Genomic DNA, 19,198 nt, shown 5'->3' with positions numbered 1-19,198 from the left:
GCTTCAAACTGCTGAGTAGAAAAGGAAAAGGAAAATGGTTCGATTTCTTTTCACTTCATATCTCATTGACTTGACACCTCCTTTGAATTAGTTGGATTTATCCTTATTTATCCCCCAAGTCATTGATGACCCCAAAGCAGATGTATTTTCATTCTACTTGGCGTTGTGGATTAATGTGCTGTACCACAAGGTTGGTGGTCCACGCTCACAAGCCACTCCTCAGAAAATCAACACAGAGTCGCTATGAGTCAGAACCAACTCGATGACACTTGACAGCAATACCAAATAGCCAAATATTTGCAATTACTTTGTCTTGGAATATTAATCAAGACAGAATTTCCCTGTTCTGTCCTTTGATTATAAGTTGGGCAGATTCCTTAACTTTTTAATGCTTTAAATCCAGTCCAATTTGAATCTGCAATCTCTCATCTGGTTTAAAATGTTTAAAGTTAGATACTCGGGTTGACTTGTTAAGATTTAAAAAAAAAAAATTAAAATCAGGGGATGTTTGCTACCATATACTTTCAATAATTCACCAATCAAATGATCTCAATTGTCATCCAAGGGTGCAGCACGGAAGTGTATCTATGACTCTATTTTAGGGCAGGGAGGGAGCACTCACAACAAATCTTGGTTCTATTCTTAGATATTTCTTTAGTAATCCTTGACATAGATACAGGAAGCCTTCAGCCTAGACAGGTTCTAGTTGACAACCTCAACTGTCTTACCCAGATATCAATGCTCACCTCAGCTCATCTAACTGTTAAATGTGTGGGCCTGCCTGGGATCAGAAGCACAGGATATCTGCATTGGAAAAAGCTGTAAGGGGTAAAACCTACCTCATTCACTGACATCAAATGTTTAAACAACTAAACAAATCTCAGACCCAGGCATGATTATTTACAGAGCTCTGCCTGAAGGGCACACCATCTCTAAACAAGCTGCTGTTGTTAAGTGCCGTCTAGTGGATACTGACTCATAGCACTCCTGTATAGGGTTTCCAAGGAGTGGCTAGTGGGTTTGAACTGCCGCCCTTGCAGTTAGCAGTCCATTGCTTATCCTGTAGTGCCACACCATGACTGATAAGCTGGGATTTTAGGTTTGCTGAGCTATATTTAAACAACATAGCATCTACTCATATTATTGAGGTTAATTTTCTTAAATTCAATTTGGCAAATAGATATTGTTGTTGTTGTTAAGTGCCGTCGAGTCGATTCCGACCCATAGCGACCCTGTACAGGGTTTCCGAGGGTGTAAATCTTTACGGGAGTAGAAAGCCTCATCTTTCTCCCGCGGAGCGGCTGGTAGTTTCGAACCGCTGACCTTAAGGTTCGCAGCCCGATTCGTAACCACTACGGCAAATAGATATACTCTATCAAAAAAGATATTTTCTTTTCAATTATATATGCAACATAAACTCCTCTCTGAGACAGCAGCTAAAAACTTAAAGCTCAGTGTGTGACATGCGACCCTGAAATGTACATTTTTCCCTGTTTTATCTTAGTTTTCTTCTCCTCATTCTTCCTTGGCTGTAACATCATGATGAATTTTCTTTTGGTGTAGACTATGCAAATTTAAGCTATCTCAAGCCCTTTTTAGAACAATGTGTAGTATAAATAAATGCTGAGAATAAAAAGATTTGGTGTGGTTAACAGACTTCATTAATCACGCAGTGCACCAGCAACTTAATACACAGCTTTAGTCCTTCTTTTCTCAGTTCTTCTGGTGTCATGTAGATGCAGGCTAAACATGTTAAGATCCACAACTGCAATGAATTTATAATTAAACCAATGAAATGTATAAATGTTAACACTTGCTTTTATTCGGTAAGACTTGAATGATTCAAGACCCAGGCTTTTAACATTGTCACTATCACACAGCCAATACCTTTGGAGAAAAACAATCAATGGGTTCAACAAACACCGAAGAATTTAATGTGCTGAAAGACAGGAGTCAGCAGTTAGATTAAAAGTGATTTTGTAGCCTACCCTTCTCTGCTGCAGAAGCTGTTCTGAGTGGCTGAGTGGGTTGGCGTAGAGTTGAAGAGGAAAGGAAGAAGTTGACTTTTTAAGAACCTAGAAGGCAGGACATTGTCCAAACCTTTAAAAGACAGTGAGCACACACTAGAGTCACTATTCAATGACTAAACTAGCCTCATGGTCCCCTCTAGTGGTGTGAATGTTCAAGTCACATCTCTACGTACACTGCAATATAATACAGGACCGTTCTGTTTGCCCTGCTTGGGAAGTGACCAAAACTGTAATTTGACATTTTAATTTTAAATTTCCTTGAATATTTTTCTTAGAGCAGACACACAGAATACTTACCATATGCTAGACACTCTTCTAAGAATCTCATCAATACTGACTTTCTTAACTATCCTAACAATCCTATGACTATTATCTTTATCTCTACAACTGGGGAAATGGAGTCACAGAACTTTCCAAAGGTCAGCAGCTATTCTATATGTGATCCTCAGAACAGCACTGGGGATTGGCAGGAAGAACAAAAACATATATGTATGTATCAAACTTAAATTTGGTAAAGTATTATCTAAGAAGTAAAGAGTCTACTGAACTAGGAATTTGGGGTCTTGGACTCAAGTGCTCTCTTTGTGCACCAGTTAGAACTTACATAAATGAGGTGGTAACACACTCCCTGGGTTTTGAAATGACCTAAAATATCTCTATGGTCCATATAACTTTAACTGCTTGCATTTATCATTTAAATATGGCCAGAGAAATGAGTATTTCTACAGATCACAGAACAAAATACACCAATATCAACACACAAGATACTTACGACAACTCTGGTGTATACTTCTTCAGCGAAGTCGATGTTCTGGAATTTGTGTTCTGTAGGAAATGTGTAGTTAGTTAGCCACTCCAAAAGCGGCAGGTCTACATTACTTCCAGCAAACGAGTATTGAGGAGCATGAATGTGCGTATCAACCAGCCCAGGCATGAAGAACTCACTGGAAATTAAGATGAGAGGGAGATAATTTAATTACATTTTTAGTCATTTTCCATATTTTTAAAATCTCATTTCCCCTCGACAATGATTTCACAGTTCCCACAACACAAGTCTATAGCTGAGGCATCAGACAACTGTCAATGTTCCTATGATTTGGATGCTAGTTGCTGAGTCAGCCCAACTCCTGGGGACTCGTGAACAATGGGACAAAATGCTTCCTAGTCCTGTGAAATCCCCATGATCAGCTCTGGATCAGACAATGTTCCACTGTAATCTGTAGGGTTTTCATTGGCTTTTTGCAAGCAGATGGCATTCAAACACAAGGGCATAAAGGAAACGACAACCTGTCTTTACTTAACATGTGAGTACCTTGTTCAGCCTAGATTTTTTTGGCATTAATTTTGGGTTTTTAAAATATCACATTCAAGTATTATTATATGCCTTGATTACAGAGTTTTTAACTCCCTCACCTCAAATTTTGTGCCTAAAATATACGTTTCACTCACCTCAACCTAATCCAGCCCTATAAACCCTCTCATTTGCTCTCTGCCATAATCTGAGTTAGGGGCCTGTCAAGACACTGGCTCCTGTTGTTGTTAGCTGCCTAAATTGATTCCAACTCCTAATGACCCCATGCGTTCAGAGGGCAACTGCTGCACAGGGCTTCAGAGACTGTGACCTTTTAGACACACATCTCCAGACCTGTCTTATAAGGCACCTCTTGGTGAAGTTCAAATCACCAAACATTTGGCTAGCAGTCCAGAGCTTAACCATTTGTACCATTCAGGGACTTCCCAGAGTCCTCCAGTAGTAATCTTCATTTGTTAAAAGTCCACATTGTGCTGAGGCAGACCTGTAATTATAATGGGTACTGGGCTGAATCGATTGAAAAGATATCAGAGACATCATCTTCCATGGCTTCTTGATCTTGAGACATAAAGAAATTCATCTGCTCAGGTCTTGTATGTTTGATGTGAGAATTACTTTGCAGCATTTAAAATATGGTTTTCCTCAGTCTTCCCCCCGAAAAGTTTAAATATGAAGACCTCAGTCTTCTCCACCCCACCCCACTAAAGCTTAAATTGTTACTTTACCATCTCTCTGTACATAGTGCTTGCAGAGTTCCTGAAATCTGCATTTTTGATGGATTTAATTCTAAAAGCAGTCCCAAAAAGAGGGACAAAAATATGCAAAGGTCCCACCTCATCCACTCCACCTCCCAAACTTCCTTCTTCTAATCCCCTCTATCTCAAAGACATACAGGTAGGTGACTGTAAATGTCAGTGTTTCCTCAACATATATACTCATGAAAATCTAGCAAGAGGAAGCAAAAGGTAAGAGCAGATGTTTCTTCTTTAAATTTCCACGCCTGCCAAGAGGAAGCCCTCCAATGAAATGAACTGGCAGTGGCAGCAGCAATGGACTCAAGCATTAATGATTGTGAGGCTGGTGTAGGACTGGGCAGTGTTTCTTTCTGCTGTGCATTGAGTCACTATGAGTTGGAACCAACTCAACAGAACCTAACAACAACAGTTGCCAGTAGGTTTCCAAGCCTAAAGAGAGGCAGGAGGGAGGGGAAAGAAGGTAGAAGAAGTAAGTACAGCTGCAAGCGCAATAAACGTTTGTTTTCTGGACTATGATCAGTCCCTACGCTGCAAAGCTTTTGGGGTAACCCAATTCTTAGTACCTCAGCACTAGAAGGGACCGTCATTAACACCTCAGACAATGCTTTCTCTTTAAAAGCTTATAGAGTAGACAAGCTTAAAGAGAAAAGTGATTTGCTTTAGACCTAACCCCTACAAAACTACAGTGTAGTGTGAGGATGCAAATCAGGTACTCGAATTCCAAGTTCCATGTTCCTTTTACTACATTACTCTAAAGTTACATCCCAAGTTATAAAAAGTGTTTTCCAAGTGAAAATGATAGGCTTTATTGACTTTGTGAACATACTTGTTCTGAAACAAGGTAAAATACAGTTCAAAGATTGATTTCAGGCAGGCTTCCTGTAATCTGTGGTTAATTGATGGCATCCAATAGAAAGAAAGAATTTGGCCATGACTTACTGGTGACTCAGTTCTCTTACTTCACACGGCTTGAAGCACCATTCTTTGGCCAATTTTTCTTGTTGCGATGCTTCTTCTAAAAACACTATCTTTAAAAGAAAGAGCAAAAGAAAAGTATAACAAATTAATGTCATTTATTGCTATAAGTATATACATCTTTTAAGAGACTACACGATAGCTGAGCTATTCTCAAAGGTATTTTATAGCAAATGGAATTGAGTCTAAAGATAAACAGAGAGAAAGGTTTGCCTTTGTTCACCAGAAGAATAAACTGGTAACATTTCTCCATTTCTGCTGTAACACAGGTAGTTCCCAACTTGGACGGACTCAAGTTACACTGGATTTCACTTACAGTCATTTAGGTCTTATTTGTTTGGTTGTTTTTGTTTCGCTTTGTTTGTACATTTTATCTTTAATAATACTATGTTACAGCACATAATTTGCTGATGTTAAATCGAGATGATCCTGAACCTTTCACAAGTTAAGTTTTTACTAACTTAACTGACAAAACACCAATGTTGTCCAACTCACCTTCAGAGTAAATTTTTATGATTTGTGTATTGTTTGTATATATGTATGTATTAAACTATATATGTAAGTTTATATGTAATGTTTCCAACCCCAAAGACAAATAAAGATTTTGATTAAGATGATGTTGTTTTCATAACATCAAAATGGGCAATTTAAAGTAATCAATGCACACATCCAAAAAGAAGAAAGAGCCCAAATCAACATCCTAATCCAACACCTCCAGCAATTATACAAAAACAGCAAAGTAAACCTACTGCTGCCAGAAGGAAAGAAATAATAAAAGAGCAGAAATAAACAAATAGAAAACAGAAAAAAATACAATCAACAAGAAGTTGGTACTTTGAAAGGATTAATAATATTAGCAAATCTAACAAAAGAAAAGAAGAATATACAAACAACACATCTAAGAAATGATATGGGTGATATCACCACAGAACCAATGGAAGAAAAAGAATAATACTATGAAGAAATGTACTACAACAAATTTGAAATCTAGAAGAAATGGACACATTTCTAGAAACACATGACATATCTAAGCTAACACAGCCTGAAGTAGAAACCTGAACAAGTGAAGAAATCAATCAAGCCATTAAAAAATTCCTAATTAAAAAAGTCCAGACCCAGATGGCTTTACTGATGAATTCTACCAAACATTCAGAGAGGAGCGGAAACCAATTCTACTCAAACTATTCCAGGATCTAGAAAAGGATAGAAAACTTCCAAATGCATTTTATGAAGCAAGCATAACTCTGATACCAAAGCCAGGCAAAGACATCACTAAAATACAATGTTATAGACTAATATCCTTCATGAACATAGACACAAAAATTTCCAACAAAATCCTAGCCAATAGAATCCAGCAACATATTAAAGAGAAAACAACAACAACAATAAAAGACATCATAACCAAGTGGGTTTCATATCAGATATCCTTGGGTGGGTTCAGTATTAGAAAATCAATCAATATAATCCACCACATAAATAAAACAAAGGTAAAAATCACATGATCATACAATTAATTGATGCAGAAAACCATTTGACAAAATTCAACATTCATTCCTGATAAAAAACAATCAATAGGAATAGAAGGTAAATTCCTCAACATAATTAAGGGCATGGGGCAGTTCAAGCTCATCAGCCACTTCTTGGAAACCCTATACAGGGTCACTATGAGTCGGACTTGACTCGGTGACACACAAACACCACTACCAACTCCTTAGTTACACTAGCCCTACACCATGTCCTGCAATATTGGACTGCACAATTCAAAGAATTTCACAGCAAAGACCCTTAAAATTTACAAAAACCTGATAATGTCTGTGCTACATAAGGAGTTCCAAAGCAGGGAGAAAGATGCAAAGCTCTCCATTTCTACAAATCTAGCATAATCTTTGCACACATCCCACACACTCCTTGCTGTCGAGTTGACTCCAAGTGTTGACGACCCTATAATCTTCACACAAACACTGACAAAGCACACCCAAGTGCACAAAGACAAGCATGCGAAAGGAGAGAGATGATTACATTTATCAATAGCACCTAATATTCAGTAACATAGATGCAACAAACATCCCAAATGATACACTGCCAGTAAAAAGCAAAAACACATTTCAAAAACAATTCCATATACCTGTAACATGTAAGACTTCACTACTCTGACCAAGTGGGACATGTCTTCTATCAATTTACAGCAGAAGTTTAGATGCTGAGCAAGGACCCAACTTCTCAAAGATTGCTGGAAAAAAATCTACCTACTCCTCATTCCAATATTCTTTAGTCAACACCCAATCTATAATTCACCTGCTCCCTAGGTCTACATCATCATTATAAAGCTTTATATTTCTTGCCCCTGACTAAGCTCCTCACCTATCAAAATGCTTTATTATAACCGCTGTTACCGTGCACCCAAAAGCAAAAAAACTCCCCTATGCCTTCAGCATCTACTCTGAGCTATTCCTGAGGCTTCCCCTCAAGGGCATGACTTCCTCTATTATCAAATGACCAGAATATGTTGCCATGGAGTTAACTTCAATCATCAAAAGCTTGGAATAATACTGTGCTCCATAGAGTTTTCAATAACTACATTTTTGGAAGTGGATCTCCAGACCTTTTTTTCCAAGGTGTATGTCTGTGTGGACTCATATCTTCAAATTTTTCATTTGCAGTCAAGAGCATTAGTCACATTCAGGAATGCCATATTTATCAAACAGATCATCATCAATCGAGTGAGTCTGGTTCTCTCGGTAACCCCATTTTACAACTGTTTTTTTTTTTTTTTTTTGCTGCAAAAACTATCATTGGGTCTGGTTAAAAAGAGATGAGGATAAGATTCTTAGGATTCAGTAGAAAGTACTTGTTATCATGACTAATTGTGACTGTCACAATTGTAAAGGTAGAAGTTTTATAACAAAAATAGGGGAGTAGTTAATCTTACAGTCCAGAAACAAAGGACCCTAGGATCATCAGGGAAGAAGAGCACAAGAGGAATGAGGGACCCTATCCAGAGAAACAGCGACACCAGAGATGGAAGCAGAGATGGACACATGGAGAAAGGGAGCAGCTGAGGACTCTAGATTCATGGGAAGAGAGAGACTGAGAGCTGGTGGTCAGGAGGCAGACTTACAGAATGTGCCCTTTGGTGTTGTAAATTATCATATATGCCTGAGTGTTTAAAAAAAAAAAAAGAGAGATAAAGCGAATATAGAGAAATACTGTTAACTGATGGTACATGGAGGGGATTATAATCATTGTAATGAAACAAGGTGTATGATTTATTGAATGTAAAACTGATGATCTGCCCTGTAAACTTTCACTCAATCCACAATAAAAACCTTAAAAAACAAACAAACAAACCATCATTTATTGAATACTTGTTACTTCATGTACTGTGTTCAGTATTTTACATTCATTTTCTCACTTTAATCCTTACAACAATCCTGAGGTAGGCATTACCACCACCACCATCACCAGCCCAGATTACAGATGAGAAAACAGGCTCAGAAAAATTAGGTCACCTGCCCAAGGTCAAACAGCTAGTCAGTGGTGGAGCTGAGATTTGTCTTTTGCCAAAAGCCCATGTTCTTTTTATTGTAGCCATCTATGTCAACGTTGAGTAGAAGCTGTGCAAAGAACACTTGGAATTGGAAGTTTCCAGCCACACTTACTGCTGGTAGGGATGCACTGATGCCGGCTTAATGTTGATTTTTATCCCGCTAGGTATTTTCCCTGGTTGACCTGCTTGGGCATTTGCACCCCACTGAGCATTAAGTATTCCTGGCTTGGAGCTCCTGGAACCGGCATCTGCTGTAATCCTGAGGCTCCTGCAAGGATTGTTCCAGCTCCTGGCTGGCCTTGTGGCCAGGACCACTGCTGCCTGATGGTCTCCAATAGGCAGTCCTTTCCCAAAAGCCACAGCTGCCACCAAAGCATTGTTGTCTGCAGGGTTAACGGTCTGCTTGTTATGCGAAAGACTTCCACTCTCTGATTCTCACTCCTCTTTGCGGGTTTTCTCCAGAAGGTTAGAACACATTTTATTCAAACTCTGGATCTGCTTCTGGGCTGCATCAGCACCAATTCAGGAAGCATTTGTCAGCTGCTTCTCCTGCTCTTCAACTTCAGGGTCAGGATTGGTTCTCAGATGGCTGAAAACAGGTACCCGTCCTTCAGTCTGTCACATGAGCTCTTCATCTCAGTCTGGGGACAACAGAGGGATGATGTCCTGCTTATGGAACAGTAGTGTCTTTTCATACTGCAAGACCTTGTTCAGAGTGTTCAATTGTCCTGAGCAAAGCAAAGCTGTCCAAGACAGAGGGCCAGGTCAGCAGGGTCATACTCGTTCTCCAACTTATAAATGAAACTTCCCAGTGAGTTTCTTCAGAGCAGCTGCTTGACTTAGTGCATCTAATGACACAGCTCTGGTAGTGTAGTGGTTACGAATAGGGCTGCGAACCGCAAGGTCAGCAGTTCGAAACTACCAGCTGCTCCGCGGGAGAAAGATGAGGCATTCTGCTCCCGTAAAGATTAACAGCCTCACAACAACAATGACACTTCAAGCTGCTTCTCCTCCCTGTGCCTTGTGGTGGCAGTAGTGGCAGTTATTTCCTGCAAATGCTTGTAAACAGACGGGTCTGCTCCTTTTCAGCTGTATCACGTTTCCTTTCTCATTAATGCTCTCCTCTACCAACCTTCTTCTCATTTTTTAAATTTATTGATGCCTGGCTCACAGTTTTTCTCTCTACTTCAAGCCCTGCCTTTATTCCTTATGATTTCCATATCAATAGGGACAACTCTTCTAATAGTCACTGTCAGTGAAGACCACCTAGGTAGGTGACCTGTTAAACTTCTCCTAAGCTAGCATCCATGCTCACGCCTTGGATGTGTTCATGACCTGCAATTGCTCTGCACTCCAATCACTGGGTCACACACTTCATTCTCTGACCATATCCTTCTCTCTTTTCGATTTATTTTTCAATTACTTCACCAAACCCTCCCTTGACTTTCACCCAACCCAGTTTATTAGTTTCACTACTTTCCCTTGTTGTTGTTAAGTGCCGTTGAGTCAGTTCCAACCCATAGCGACCCTGTATAGGGTTTCCAAGGAGCAACTGGTGAGCTTGAACCACCGACCATGTAGTTCAAATGGCTTTGCAGTCTGGTGTATTAACTACTTTCCCTATCTACCTTAAATTCCACCAGCTATTATTTCTTACTCTGTTGTTGTTTATTTAGCACACATCAGGTAAAATTCTAATCCTAAACTCAATTCTCCTTATCTCCGGGCTACATGGTTAGTCAAGCAGTCAGTCTGTTGGAGCAGGGACACAACAGGGCAAATAGAATATAGAGAATCACCAAATTTACATGGATTCCCAACGATTCCTGGCATACTATTGCATTTCTCTTGCACCATGGTATTGCCTGTCAATAAAGCTTATAAAAGACTGACTTACTTATCAACTGACAGATCATTAAAATATTTTTGGTGAGAGAGCAACATACAATTTTTAGGAAGTAACTCAGGAGTTCAAAAAATTGAAAAATGTTGCTATAACTAAACTTCTTCATTTTCTCTTTACTTAATTTATGTGAAAATGTTTCTCAACACTTATACATCTATAAAAAAATAAAAAATAAGGGGAAAATTAATGTTATATTATATTTCACTCTAGAGGAAGACCCCCCAATAAAATGGATTGGCAACATCAATGGGGTCAAGTGTCAGTGGAGTCAAGCATACCAACCATTGTGAGGTTGGCCCAGGACTGGACAGTATTTCACTCTGTTGTGCACAGGGTCGCTATGAGTTGGAACCAACTCTGTGGCCCCTAACAACAACACATTTCATCCTATCAACAAGTAACACTTATCCATATATATATTATCTAATTTGAGGAAAACATAACTCTTTTGCATTTAACAAATTATCATTTTTTAAAATTTTAATAGAGGTTTTTAAAATTTCCCTATTGTCCCAGGAGATTTTTAACAATTAAATTTATGTACATGAATCTTATTGTAAATAAATACAATAGGTTGATCAATAAAAAGACTTTCAGGTATAGTTCTTAAATTAGCACAAACTCTTTATGGAAAGTAAAATAAAATTACTAATTCAAGATGAAAAGGGGATAAGCCTGACCACATTCAACAGACCCTGTGAACCTGGGTGGAGACCTGGTTGGCCAGCAATATGGCAAGACCTAGGGACTTCTGGGCCCAGAGGCAGTAACATGGCCACAGAGGACTAGAGTGGATAGTGAAGCATCCAGCTGATATGAAGTGAGAGGAGATGCGCAAGAACACCCATACTTGCAGATGGTGTGTGTGTGTGGGGGGGGGGGAATAACCTACTACAATCTGATGAATTTTACCTACACTTATGGATGTAGCAGCTCAAAAAAGGGAACAAATCTTTACAGCGAGGATCACTCCCACCCCTTCAGTACGCAGGGTTGACAGGGATGGGGAACTTAGACATTGGCTACCTTAAATGGGGGGGGGGGGCTATAAAGGTAAGAAGTGACTGGCTCACAAGCTTTCAAGAGGGAGCCTAGTTTTAGACAGGGCGGGGGAAGGTAGAATCACCACTGAATGATTTCCAATCGGTTGGGACCTGGCTGGCAATAGGAAATGGGGCTAAGACTCTTGTGGTACAACTGTGAATAACTGCAATCAGGACTGACTATGAGGGTAGAAAATATAGAGGTAGATGTTTTTTGACAAAAGGAGGAGAGTGATTGATTTTGAAGCCCAAGAGTGGAGGTACCTGGGACCATCAAGTGAGAAGAAGGGAGAGCAGGACCCTACCCTGAGAGGCAATGATACCAGGGATGAAGACAGAAAAGATGATGTAAACAGATGGAGCGGCTGGGGACACTGGACTCAGGGAGGGAGAAGGGCTGTGTGCTGGCGGCTGGGGAACAGGCCTATGTGGTATACCCTTTGGTTATTTGATGATGCATAGAGGGGATTGTAATCATTGCAATGAAATGAAATATGATAGGATGAGTGTAAAGCTGATGTTCTCCTATGTAAACCTCACAATAATAGCTTTCAAAAAAAAAAAAAAAGATCAAAAGGGGACTATATAGCATTTCAGGACTGCTGGTGTGGTGCTGTGGGTCAATGTGCTGGACTGCAAAGTTGGGTTGAACTGCAAGGTCAGCGGTTCAATCTTACCAACTGCTCCTTGGAAACTCTATTCTGGATCACTATGGGTCAGAACCAACTCAACAGCACTTAACAACAACAACATGATTTTTTTAAATGGATAAAGTTGTTTGTCAAATCATTACATTTTGCTTCCATTGGATACATTTAAAAAAAAAACACAATACTGCTCTTCAATTTTAATATGCCTATCTTTATAATTTATCAGAAAGTTTAGGTTTTGCAACCATTTAAATTTAATAAAAATATACATAACTTATCAGAGCACAAAAACGTACAAAATTTTTCCTAAATAATTTTGGGGGCCATATTAGAAAGAAAAAAAAAAGAAGAAGAAGAAATAGATAGTACTTCTCTAGTCAACTCACAGTCTAGTCCTTCACAATGACAATTTCAAATCTATTCTTTCTTCAAATCTCTCACCTCACCAACACCAAGAGTGTACATCATACATGTGCAATAGGGAAAAATTACCATCTCAAAGTTAGTCCATAAGGACTGGTTGAATACAATTAATTAAACACAGTAGTGATTAAAAGCCAACAGTAATGGTTAACACAATGAACCTAGTTAATATCACTGAATAGAACATATGTTTGATTAATGTTGAAATGGCAAATGTTTTGTTACATATATAATCACCACAATTTAAAACACTAATAGCAATGACTTATATCTGACCCACTGCCTTGGATTCACAGATTCCCTGTAGGCTAGAGTAGAACTGTCGCTAGGCTTTCCAAGACTGTAAATCATTTCAGGAGCAGACAGCCTCAATTTCTACCTCAGAGAAGTTGGTGGATTTGAACCAAGACATATTTAGTGAATGAAAAATTGTCCTTGATACAATGTTAATTTTTTTAACCTGTAAGTTGCTATGTGGAGTCCAGAGTCCTGGTGTGCCATTGCAAGAAAAGCACTAGACAGCTAAATGCAAGGTCAATGGTTCAAACTCACCAGTTGCTCCTTGAAAACCCTATACAAATTCTCTATGAGTTTGAACTGACTCAATGGCACTTACCAACAACACATGAAGTCCTGGTGTGGTGCCGTAGGATAAAAACTGAACTGGTAACTGCAAGGTCAAACCCACCAGCCACTCTGCAGAACGATGAGGCTTTATGCTCCTATAAAGATTTACAGCCTTAGAAACTCTATATAGGATTGCTCTGAATCTGAATCAATTTGATGACAGTGGGCTTTGGATTATAAAATATGGGTCACATTTTTGTTGAGAGTAAGATGTGTGTATTTTTATGTGTTGGTGTTCTGTCTAAATGCTGACAATAGTTATCTCTTTATGGTAGAATATTGGGGTGATTTTTACTTTCATGTTTACACCTTTTGGATTCAAAATTGTTAATAATGTTTTATTCTAGCCAAAACAATAAAGACAGTTCCATTTTAAATGGGTCTGAAAGTATAAAATATGAAAAACAGAAGTACGTAAATATAATCTCTACTCATACAGTTATGGTTGGAAATTTAAGGCATGCAAAGATATATAATGAATCAGACAGAAGAGGACATTCGGAGGCTTCCATGGGCTCACATGAAGAGACGGTGGTGTGGTAAGTGAAAATTACAAGGAAAAGGCAGAAACAAATGATGACTGGGAAGGATATAGTCCTTGATAAGTATCCAAGGTTGGAGGAAAAAGGATAAAAATAAAGATAGTAGCAGGGGCACACAGACAAAACGCTATGCTATGGAAAGAAACATTAGTGATGAAGAACTTTAATCCACAAGCCAAGTATCCAATAGAGGGTTTTTTTTCTCCGTGCTCCTATATATAGCTTCACTTAGCAAATGCCTCCTGAGTGGTTACTATGTGAGAATCACTATTCCATGAACGAGGAACAATAAACTGATAGAGAAATATAAAGTATATTGCATATGACAGCAAGAGTTATGAGGTAAAATAAAGTAAGATAAAGGTACTAATAAAGTATAGGGTGTGATGATGCCTTTAAGAGGTGATTTTGAACAGCAATTTGCATGAAGGGATGGAAGGAACCATTTGGAAATTCTAAACAGAGCAGGGGAAACACCCAATGTAAGTGCTCCAAGAAGAGAATGTGGTTGGCATGCTTTGAAACACCACGGAGGGCAGCTGTTGTGTGCCACAGAGCTGGATGCAACTCACAGTGACCCTGTATATGGTTTCCAAGAGCAGCTGTTTGACTTGAACCACTGACCTTGAAGTGAAGTAGTCTAGTACTTATCCTGGGGATACATAAAAAGACTAGAAGAAAGAGTGAAAGAAAGGAAGTCAGACTGAGGAGGTCTCCAAAGACTTCTAAGTCATAGTATAGTCTGTATTTTATTTTTAAGAAATCTCTAAAATTATTTTAGAAAACAAATAAATGTGACAAAAACATAAAATACCATCGATATTTCCTTCATGGGGCCGTGTTCTTTCACTCTGAGAAAGCATGGGCTTATATAGCCAATTGTAAAGATCACCATAATCAAGTACCAAAAATTAGATGGCTCAAAACAAGAGAAATTTAGTTTCTCATAGTACCCAATTGCTGTCAAGTTTATTCCAACTCATGGCAACCCCAAGTGTGTCAGAGTAAAATTGCTATCCACAGGGTTCTTGACAGTGGGGTGCAGTGGTTCTATATGATTAGAACTGGACTGTGAACCACAAGGTTGGTGGTTTGAACCCACCACCCACTCTGCAAGAGAAAGATGAGGCTTTCTGCTCCCACAAAGATGTACAGCCTCTAAGTGTTATACAGGTAAATAGTGATGGATGCTCAACCTTGGAAAAACAGGGCTATGTGATACAGGGATGGAGGCATAGTCTGAATAGGTAAAAGAGGAGGAATAATGTTAATACGCTTGACTGTCTTATGGGCATTGGTTTCCCTTACCTGCTATTGTAAAATAGATGCTTGAGTAGGATAGAAAGGAATATCAGGAAACAGGACTACAGAAAATTTGTAAGCCCATCTTCAACCTATAACTGGATTTAAATACCTAAAAGGGGTTCTAGAACTTTGCCCAGTGAAATAGGCTTCTTGCGGAGCCCTTGTAGTGTATAGAACCTTAAGTGGAATCCTGAGCCCCATACAGAACTGTCTGAGATGGGACAGTCCCACTTGAAAGGACATGCAGACCAACTCAGAGCAGCTAGAGGAACAGAAGATGCTTCATAAAAGAAAGACTAGATTGAAAAAACAAACTGAAAAATAGCAGTCTGTTTGGCTATTACAAGAACAAGCAAGTTATTTGCCGGGAAGCCATCAATGCCAGCACTCAAGTCCCTTCAGGACAAACCCCCCTCTAGGACAGAAACTCAGTGGGAACATACAAGTAAGCTCACCGGTGACCACGCTGGTCTACATTTGAGTGGAAGTGGGGGGAAGTCAGTAATGACGCTGTGGGCTGAGTTTGACCACGTTCCATAGACTCCTGTCAACCTCATGATGCGAGAGAGGAGGAAAGGCTGGTTGGTCTGAGTTTTAGGGAGACTTGGGAACTCCTGAACCTATGGACATTGACCTAGCTATGAAGGGCCGGAGCTGAGAGTGAAGCATCCAGCTAATATGAAGTGGGGTGAGATGCACAAGAATGCCCAAACTTGCATATAGTAACTATTTCACCTAGCTTCGATGGCTTGATGACCAAAGCTAGATGTGTTGTTAGGTGCCATCGAGTTGGTACTGACTCATAGTGACCCTATGCACAGCAGACCGAAATACTGCCCAGTCCTGGGCCAACCTCACTACTATAGCCACGCTTGAGTCCATCGACGCTGCCACTTTGCCAATCCATCTCATTGGGGGTCTTCCTCTTTTTCTCTGACCCTCCACCTAACCAAATATGATATCCTTCTCCAATGACTGGTCCCTTTGACAATATGTCCGAAGTATGAGAGACAAAGTTTGGCCTTCAAGGCCTCCAAGGAGCACTCTGGCTGTACTTCTTCCAAAACGGATCTATTGGTTCTTTTGGCAGCCCATGGTACTTTCAATATTCCCTTCCAACACCATAACTCAAAAACGTCAATTCTTCTATGGTCCTCCTTATTTACTGTCCAGCTTTCACATGCATATGAGGTTATTGAAAATATCATGGCTTAGGTCAGGTGCACCTTAGTCCTCAAGCTGACATCTTTGCTCTTCAACACTTCAAAAAGGCCTTGTGCAGCAGATTTACCTAATGCAATACATTGTCTGATTTCTTGACTGCTGCTTCCGTGAGTATTGATAGTTGATCCAAGAAGAATGAAGTCCTTGACAACTTCAATATTTTCTCCATTGATATGAATGTTGTTTATTGGTCCAGTGGTGAGGATTTTTATTTTCTTTACATTGAGATGTAGGAAGATAAAGACATTTGTTAAAGGAAGTGAGATAAATTGCTACAACTTGATGAACTTGACCTATACTTATGGATATAGTAGCTCAAAATACCAACCGAGAGGGAAGGAGTCTTCACATAAGGATCAAACATATCACCTTGGTAAACAGTGTTGATGGTAGTGGTGGTTATGTGCAGTGGAGTCAGTCCTGACTCATAGTAACCCTGTACAGGGTTTCCAAGGCTGTAAATCTTTATTGGAGCAAAAGGCCTCATCTTTCTCCCACAGAACAGCTGGTAGTTTCTAACTGCTGACCTTGCAGTTCGCAGTCCGATTCATAACCACTATGCTACCAGAGCTCCTTAAACAGGGTTGTTAGGGATGGGCAACTTAGACATTGGCTACCAAAAATGGGGTGGGGGCTGTAAAGGCATGAAATGTCTGGCTTACACGTTTCCAAGAGGGAGTTTAGTTTTAGAGTGTGTGGGGGAAGGTAGAGTCCCTACTGAACAGTTTCATCTTGTCTAGACAGGTCCGGTAAAAGGAGATGGGGATAAGATTCTTATGATTTAATAGTGAGTAATTGTTATCATAAGGAGTACAGGGTCACTATGAGTTGGGACTGACTCAACGGCACACAACAACAACTGTTATCATGACTAACTGCAATTGTCACAACTGTAAAGGTAGAAGTTTTATAACAAAAAGGGGGGGAGTAGTTAATCTTACAGTCTAGGAACAGAGAATCCCAGGACCATCAAGGGAAAAGAGCATACGCAGAATATGGGACCCTAATCTGAGAAGTAGCGACACCAGAGATGGAAGCAGAGATGATGACATGGAGAGATAGAGCATCTGAGGACTCTAGACTCATGGAAAGAGAAAGAATGTATGCTGGTGGCCAGGAGGCAGGCTTGCATAATGTGCCCTTTGGCTGTTTAAATGATTATATATTTTTGAGTGTTTTTGTGTACATCAAAACAAACAAACAGAGGGAATAGAAGCAAATAATGTTAAATGATGACGCATGGAGGGATTGCAATCATTGCATTGAAACAAAATTAAGATAGGATGAGGGCAAAACCAATGTTCTCCCATGTAAACTATCACTCAATTCACAATAAAAGCATTATATATATATACACAGTCTCAGAAGTCCAATACAGTGTCACCATGAGTCAGAACTGACTCAATGGCACTTAGCAACAACAAAAGTTATTGTTCTCTTGCACAAGAACACCCATACTTGCAGACAACACCCATTTGACCTGACTTCAATGGCTGGATGACCAGAACTTGACTAGAGGAAGAAAGAAGACAGAAAAAAGAGGGGGGGGGGCGCGGGGAATCTGCTACAATTTTATGAACTTGACCTATACTTATGGATGTAGTAGCTCAAAAGAGGGAATGAATCTTTATAGCAAGGATCATTCCCATCCCCTTTGTGCACAGGGTTGAGAGGGATGGGCAACTTAGACATTGGCTACCCAAAATGGGGGAACTAAAAAGGCACGAAGTGACTGGTTTACAAGCTTTCAAGAGGGAGCCTAGTTTCAGAGGGTACGGGGGAAGGTAGGATCTCCATGAAATTGTTTCCAACCAGTCTGGACGGGGCTGGTGAAAGGAGATGGGGATAAGACTCTTGTGGTTCAATAGTGAATAATTGCTATCAGGACTGATTGTCAGTGTTGCAAATGTAAAGGTAGAGTTTTGTAACAAAAGGAGAGGAGTGTTTAATCTTGAAGTCTAGGAGGGAAGGACCATGGGACCATCAAGGGAGAAGAGCAGAGTTCGGGACCCTATCTAGAGAAGCAGTGATACTAGAGATGGAGGCACAGATGATGATGTGAAGAGATGGAGTGGCTGGGGACCCTGGACTCAGGGAGGGAGAGGTCCTGTGGGCTGACGGCAGGAGGGGTGGGCTTGCAGGGTGTGCCCTTTTGTTGTTAAAATGATTATATATTCCTGAGTACTTCAGTGTACATCCAAAAACAAAAAAAAGAAGCAAATGCTGTTGAATGGTGATGCATGAAGGGGATTGTAATCATTGCAATGAAATGAAATACGACAAGATGAATGTAAAGATGTAAAGCTGATGTTCTCCCATATAAACTATCACCCAATTCACAATAAAAACTTTAAATAAATTAAAAAGTTGTTGTTCTCGATGGCTGGTTTTTTAAAAGCAAATCATTTCTTCTGAAGTGCCTCTTGGTAGATGCATACCTCCAACCTTCTAGTGAGCAGCTGAGATCATTAATAGCTTCCACCACCCAGCAATTCCTAAAAGCCCCAAATCAAGATGTCAGTAGGGCCTTTTTCCCTCTGAAGAGTCTAGGGAAGATCCTTGTTGCCTCTTTCTAGCTTCTGGTGGTTCCAGGCAATCCCTGACATTCCATAACCAATCTCTGCCCCTATCTTCACATGATTATCTTCCCTCCGTCTGTATCTCTTCTCCTCTTTTTATAAAAGCACCAGTCAAATTGGGTTAAGAAAGTCCCTACTGCTTTTTGTATGACTTCATTTTTTTTTTTAATGTTTTATTGAAAATTATATGATAGTTTACATGGGAGAACTTTAGTTTTACATTCATTCCATCGTATATCATCTCACTGCCATGGTTCCAATCCCCTCCACGCATCATTGA

The 19,198-nt window shown here is 39.7% G+C and overlaps 1 protein-coding gene and 1 pseudogene across 1 annotated transcript in view; both read right to left on the bottom strand.

Annotated features, from left to right (window-relative positions):
* The window catches only part of GDA (guanine deaminase), a 110,333-nt gene that overhangs the window by 40,358 nt on the left and 50,777 nt on the right, over positions 1–19,198 (bottom strand). Inside the window, exons 2-3 of the mRNA XM_006834918.1 lie at positions 5,037–5,125; positions 2,803–2,974 (exon numbers count right to left, since the gene is read on the bottom strand). Coding sequence (XP_006834981.1) covers positions 2,803–2,974; positions 5,037–5,125 — 261 coding nt within the window. The remainder of the gene's footprint in view (positions 1–2,802; positions 2,975–5,036; positions 5,126–19,198) is intronic.
* Positions 8,728–19,198, bottom strand: part of LOC102814894 — a 17,390-nt pseudogene continuing 6,919 nt past the window's right edge.

Source organism: Chrysochloris asiatica, unplaced genomic scaffold (assembly GCF_000296735.1).
Source record: "Chrysochloris asiatica unplaced genomic scaffold, ChrAsi1.0 scaffold00014, whole genome shotgun sequence".
Lineage (NCBI taxonomy): Eukaryota > Metazoa > Chordata > Mammalia > Afrosoricida > Chrysochloridae > Chrysochloris > Chrysochloris asiatica.
The sequence above is the reverse complement of the archived record's forward strand: the minus strand, read 5'-3'. Positions and strand labels throughout refer to the sequence as shown.